The 6,000-nt window shown below is 34.3% G+C and overlaps 1 protein-coding gene across 1 annotated transcript in view; it reads left to right on the plus strand.

The window, feature by feature from the left end:
* RHOBTB3 (Rho related BTB domain containing 3) overlaps nt 1-5,557 on the plus strand; it is a 52,998-nt gene extending 47,441 nt beyond the window's left edge. Inside the window, exon 12 of the mRNA XM_042990439.1 lies at nt 2,645-5,557. Coding sequence (XP_042846373.1) covers nt 2,645-2,760 — 116 coding nt within the window. The 3' untranslated portion in view covers nt 2,761-5,557. The remainder of the gene's footprint in view (nt 1-2,644) is intronic.
* The last annotated feature ends 443 nt before the right edge of the window (nt 5,558-6,000 follow it).

The following is a 6,000-nucleotide window of genomic DNA, read 5'->3' on the forward strand; positions in this document are numbered from 1 at the left end:
GGTGAGAATAGACAAGATGTCATGTTAATGCTGACATTGATGCAACAGAACTTAGTTAAATAGCTTTTAAATGTTAGATACATTTTATATGCTGGACTGTTTTGAAAACAAATAGCACTACACAGGAATATGAGTTACCCTTGGCATTTATGGATTCATTATTCCCACAGTTTAATTTGGCCCAATATTGTGTTACATATTATATACTGCGAAGTTTTCTTTTTCTTTTTTTTTTTTTTTTTGTCTTGTTTTGGTTTTTGTTGGCTGCCAGAGCTCACCTGTGATAACTTTTCTATTTTTTTAAATCTTAACCAAGGGAGTAGTCTTAGGTCACCTTTTCTTCCTAATGAAACTACAGCTAACTTCCTTGAGCTGCTAGATTGTTTCTTTATATCCGTGTCCTGCAGCCTGGATCAGGTCCTCATTAATCTGAATTATAATATATGAGGTCAAACAGTAGATGGAGAAGTGGGAACTGACTTAGCAGAAAGAAACCTAAGTACCCACAGAAGGGAATACCATGAGAAACAAGCTGATTCAGCCAGCAGAATACCAAGAAGCCTTAGAAACCTGAGGGACCAGGTATTTCAGAAAGCAGAATAAGGGTTGGGGCTGAAAGCAGTACTTAGTTGAAAGTTGATGAAGAAGCTTTTGCTGCACTCCATTCCACCCAGGCAGACAACTCCTTCTCCCTCATCATCCTGGAATGGGAGGTTTATTACTGGAGAAATTAAACCAAAAATGTTATAGAATCACAAACTCCAGGTATAGCTGAGAATGGGTTAAGGAGTTGGACTGAAAACTTAGGGGTCATGTGAAATTGTGCATGTTGTATATTTAGCCTCCAGGGTCCTTCTAGGATTTGTGGCAGCCAGGTGTTTGCCTGGCTTCCATACTCTGGGCATGAAATTGAAGCATCTTTCTCTGGCCTCAGAGAAAAAATATATAGGTGCATTCATTTGGGAATTCTTTCAGTGAACCCAACAAGTATCTGCTCAGTTATTCTACCAGTCAGTAAGTCCTACCCATGACCACAAGATATCCAAATAGCTTTCTAGTGTCTCACTCTTAAATGTAAGGAGATAACCAGGGATCTGCAGTTACTTGAGGCAGTGTCCAATATGGAAGACAGATACCAAAACCAAAATAAAATTAATAAACACAGAAGAGAAAGAATTTAGAGGCACAAAAAGTAGGGAAAAAAACTTTAAAAATTATAAATTAATATCTTGAAAGAATAAGAGATATAAATCCATAAAGCAGGATAGTTATGAAAAAAACAATAGTTAATAGAATTTTAGTTTTGCAAGATGAAAAGAGTTCTGGAGATTGGTTGCACAACAATGTGAATGTGCTTAACTATATACCTAAAAATCGTTAAGATAATAAATTTTATGCTGTGTTTTACCATAATTTTAAAACAATACAGGAACAAGAAATAGTTCTTGGAAATTACAAATATGATAGTAAAAACAAAACAAAAAACCCTAAGTAAATAAAGGAGTTGAAACAACTACATAAGAGTTGAAAAATAAAGATAAGGACATCTCATAAAAAGGAAGACAAACAGCTAAAGAGACAAGAGAGAAAGATTTTTAAAAAACTGGGGACTCAGTCCAGGAGATGAAGTATCTGAGTAATAGAAGTTAATACAGAATAAAATTGGAGAGAGGAAATTAGCAAAGAAGTAATACACGAAGTTTTCCTAGTACCAAAGGACCCAAGTGTTCAGATTGAAAGGATCTACTAAGTGCTCAGCTTTATGAATGAACAAGGTCCATCACTGGGACATGCAAGAACACTGACTACAAATAGAAAAATCTAAAAGTTTTAAAAGAACACAGATCACTTGCCAAGAACTATGAATCTTAATGGTAACAGAGTTTTCAATAACTTTGGAAACTAGAATGCAGTGGAATTCTGTCTTCAACGTCTTGAGGGAAGTTTTCAACCTAGAATTTGGTACCAAACCAAATTACAATTGTGTGTAAAGAGGATAAAGATGTTTCATCACAAGCATGGTCTCAAAAGTACTTCATATGTACCCCCTTTTTCAGGGAGCTAATAAAGGTTGTGCTTCACTAAAACTAGAAAAGAAACTGAGTGAAGGACCTAGAGTCTACAAGTGGAGGGATCCAACACAAAAGAATGAAGCAGGCCTAGAAAGCAAGAGGGTACAGGGCTCTGAGGAAGGGACCTCTCCAGGGCCATGACAAGACCAGCAGCTGCTACCAGAGTAGTTAGATTATCCGGTGACTGTGGTTGGGTGGAGAATGGAATTGAGAGGATGTTAAAGAGTTTGGAAGAATAAGTCAGCTATAAAGAAAACTAATTAAATGAAAAGCAAGTCTGTTGTCATCTCCAAGAAAAATAAGTCTTATTTGGGAGAAAAACAAAAAGAACATAAATACTACTTGATGAAGAAGTGGGCAAGATGTATATTATCATAAATTATGTAATACAAATCCTGATGACTGATTTAACCAAAATTGTGTTAAACAATTTTGGAAGCATTGAGTGAAGGGCCGAGGATACAGAGCAGAGCTTGGATCCCATCTGTTAAATAAGGAATCAATAGTTAATATCTAAACTTGATCCAAAATAAAATATTTGCAATTAACATTGTTTTTTCTAAAAATTTTAGTGGAAGAACGCAGTTTTGTTGAAAAGCACAGATGGCCATCGAATATGTACTTGAAGCAGCTTGCGGAATACAGGAAGTATATTCACTCCCGGAAGTGTCGTTGCTTAGTAATGTAACCCAGAGCTTTTATATACATACACTTTTTATTATTATTATTATTATTATTATTATTGTTATTGTTATTGTTATTATTATGAAGAATGGGATACCTCTGTGTTCCAGTAAAATTCTGTGACTGAAACCAATATGGGCGTTAAAAAGAATTACCATACAGCTTAATGTGTTTGTTAGTCCTCTGGAAAACAAACAAACCAAACAAACAAACAAACAAACAAACAAAAAACTACTATTGTGATCTTAAAAGGGAACAAAATATACCATAGGCTAAAACTAAGGCATCACCATCCTAATATATAAAGTCGTTATACAGCTATTTTTTCCCTTTAAGATGCCCTGTTGCTTTAGTGATACTAGTACCCCTCCCAGTTAAGAAATGTTTAAATTAAGAAAAAAATCATGTAGGATTAATTTTAAAGTTTCATCATGTCTGATTAATTGCTCTATTAAAATAATGGGCATTTTAAAGACCCGGTATGACTATTTCAATAATGAAAAAATCTAAGGTAGAGCTGATCAGTCTGAAATTTTAAGGAATAGAAATTTGCATGGAATTTTGAAAGTGAAATGCCACGTGGATTCAAATCAGTGACAATGTTTAAACCATCATGAAAAAAAATTATTTTTTTATGTGGACAACCCAACTGTGCCACCTTGTCTCTTCTCTGGATTCTGACTGGGCAGGAGATCTAAACAGAGCTGGCTTTAAGGCCATGTAACGTGTGTTAACACAGGGGCCCATGCTTGGTTCAATGCTCTGCCATTGCCATCTTGATATTCTTCATAATATTTAAAGAAAGGCCCTGCATTTTCACTTTGTACTGGGGCCCCCAAATTATGTGTATCTCCTGGCAGGATAGGTACTGTATTTTGTCACTCAAACATCATTCTCTCTGAAAGCAAAAAAGAGTCATTGACATCAAGGGAAGAGAAGGAGGCATGCTGGAAGGAAGAAATCACATGGGGTTTCCCATCCTTGGGGAAGTCTCTCCTGCCTCTGCTGCCACCTCCTCAGGCAAGGGAGACGTGCCTTGTGGTGTCTCAGCATTAGAACACTCACAGCTCTGGTTCCATAACAGGTGAACAAATGCTTTCTTGATCATTGTGAGACCAGGATGTTAATAAAAGTGACTGACCAGTGTGACTTTAATGCATCATTTATAAAGATGTTCATAGGAAGAGATGCTTTCTGGAGAATTTGTAAGCAAAGGCTCAAGAGTTTTTTGTTTAGTAACTTACTAAGCTTAGGATGTCAGCAGCTTGAATTGTTTGAATTCTGAGGACCGCAAGGTTATTTAATGAGTAGCATGAATTTTGACCTTCAAGATAACCCAGTAAGTTAAAAGAAAGGATATAAATCAGAGACTCATTACATGTAGAGAAAATGGTACTAGGATAGAATTATAGTGTCTCTTGTATCAAATGTCAACAGAAATAATTACATTAGAAGCTCACAAGCCGAGCGATGGAAGATCAGATTACTATTTATTGTTAACATCATTTTCATTTGTAATTCAGTATTGGGATATAATTTTCTTTTAATTTCTATGGACTTTCGAGGACACCTAATTTTTCCAGCTATTCAAAGGTTTAATTAAATGGTTTTATACCATAGTATTAGACAAAGTACTATATAGTTAGTCCTTGGATGTATATCAGCACTGTTAGAGTAAGACAGTAAAAATGCCCTATATATATTTTTAATTAGATTGTATTGATGAAGGTTACTGGAATGCATTTTATGTTTTTTGTATGTTAATCACTTGGGTTCATCAACTATTGGCAAATCCCATTTGACAAGGATAAGCATTGTAAAGAATAAATACTACAGTAGATTTCTAGAAATTCATCATATTTAAGGTCTTTTAAAACACAATAGTCTTATGTTCTTCCTAAGCATAGTCTTACCCTGTGTGAATTACAGCACTTAAAGTTCTAAATCAGTAACTTTTAATCTAGGAAATTGAAAAAATATTAAGTTCTAAAGCAAAAGAAAGTATTTCTTGAAAATACTTGTAAATCTAACATTTACCTAGACCATAGATACTATTTTAGGTTGTTTGACCTGAGTGGAAGTTAGGTTTGGAAGCTGGTGCTCTGTTAGTGTTGAGCATGTAGTTTTTATTATGAAAGTGCTTTACCACCTGTGTGAGTGACTCAGACACACTGATGTCATGGCTCTTCAGAACTAGTCAGAACAGTAATCAAATTAGTTTTTAAACCTAGACTCTTCAATACCTTTGAATTAACTCAATTTAAAATAACACGAAATTTAAAAATATTTATCAACTATCTTGGAGAAATGAGTGCTCTTTTTGAATTTTTTTTAAATTGAAAGATTATTTCTAGATGAATGTATGCTTTGTGCACATCTCTGCTTCAGTATATTTACCAATCATTTTAATTAGAGAAGATACTGTGTGGTAGAACTAAGGCCTTTTCTTTATGGGCCAAGTTTTCACCTTATATAACCCTTTGTATACTTCTGACTACTCTCTGTTCATATTATAAGAGAGTAGGCTTGTAAAATAGACGTTTCAGTAACATAACTGAAATTCACCCTGTCCAAGCCAGCATGGTGGCTTCATATTGGACAGTAACAGAAAACTGAAGAATTGGATAAATTTAACTTCTAAGACAGCTGAACTTTTCAATTGTAATTTTAAAAACTACACTACACTGACATAGTTAATTAGAAAAAATTTTTCCTCAAGAGTACTTTATTTAAAGCATCTGTTTAATTCAATCTTTAATAATTTTGCTAAGAAGGGTATGTGTGTATTTTAATATAGCCTGACCTGGATTTATATGTTTTTAGTTTTAGTATTTAACATTTTGTAACAAATAAACTTTTTTTAAAACAAGTTTAACATAGCGTCCTGCAATTATTTTACCTTGGATGTTGAAATGCTGAAATAAATTTGGGAATACTGCCTGTGTTTCTCACGCATAATTATGTTTCACAGATAATTTCCATTACATAGAAGATACTTAGAATATTGCTGATGTTGCTGATGCCTATGATGAGATAAAGAAATTTATATTCCCTTTAACAGCTGCTACTGGCATTCCTCTTACCAAAATAACTGCCTTTATTTAGAAAAATGCTTTGATAATTATTTAGCATAGAAGTAAGCCCTGTGGCTTGAGTGTTGGCTGAGGCCAAGACTTTTGAGAAATATGAAGCCATTCTGCATAATATAGGGTTAAGAAATTGGAACTTTCCAACAAAATGAAAA

The sequence above is a fragment of the Panthera tigris genome, chromosome A1 (assembly GCF_018350195.1).
Source record: "Panthera tigris isolate Pti1 chromosome A1, P.tigris_Pti1_mat1.1, whole genome shotgun sequence".
Classification (NCBI taxonomy): domain Eukaryota; kingdom Metazoa; phylum Chordata; class Mammalia; order Carnivora; family Felidae; genus Panthera; species Panthera tigris.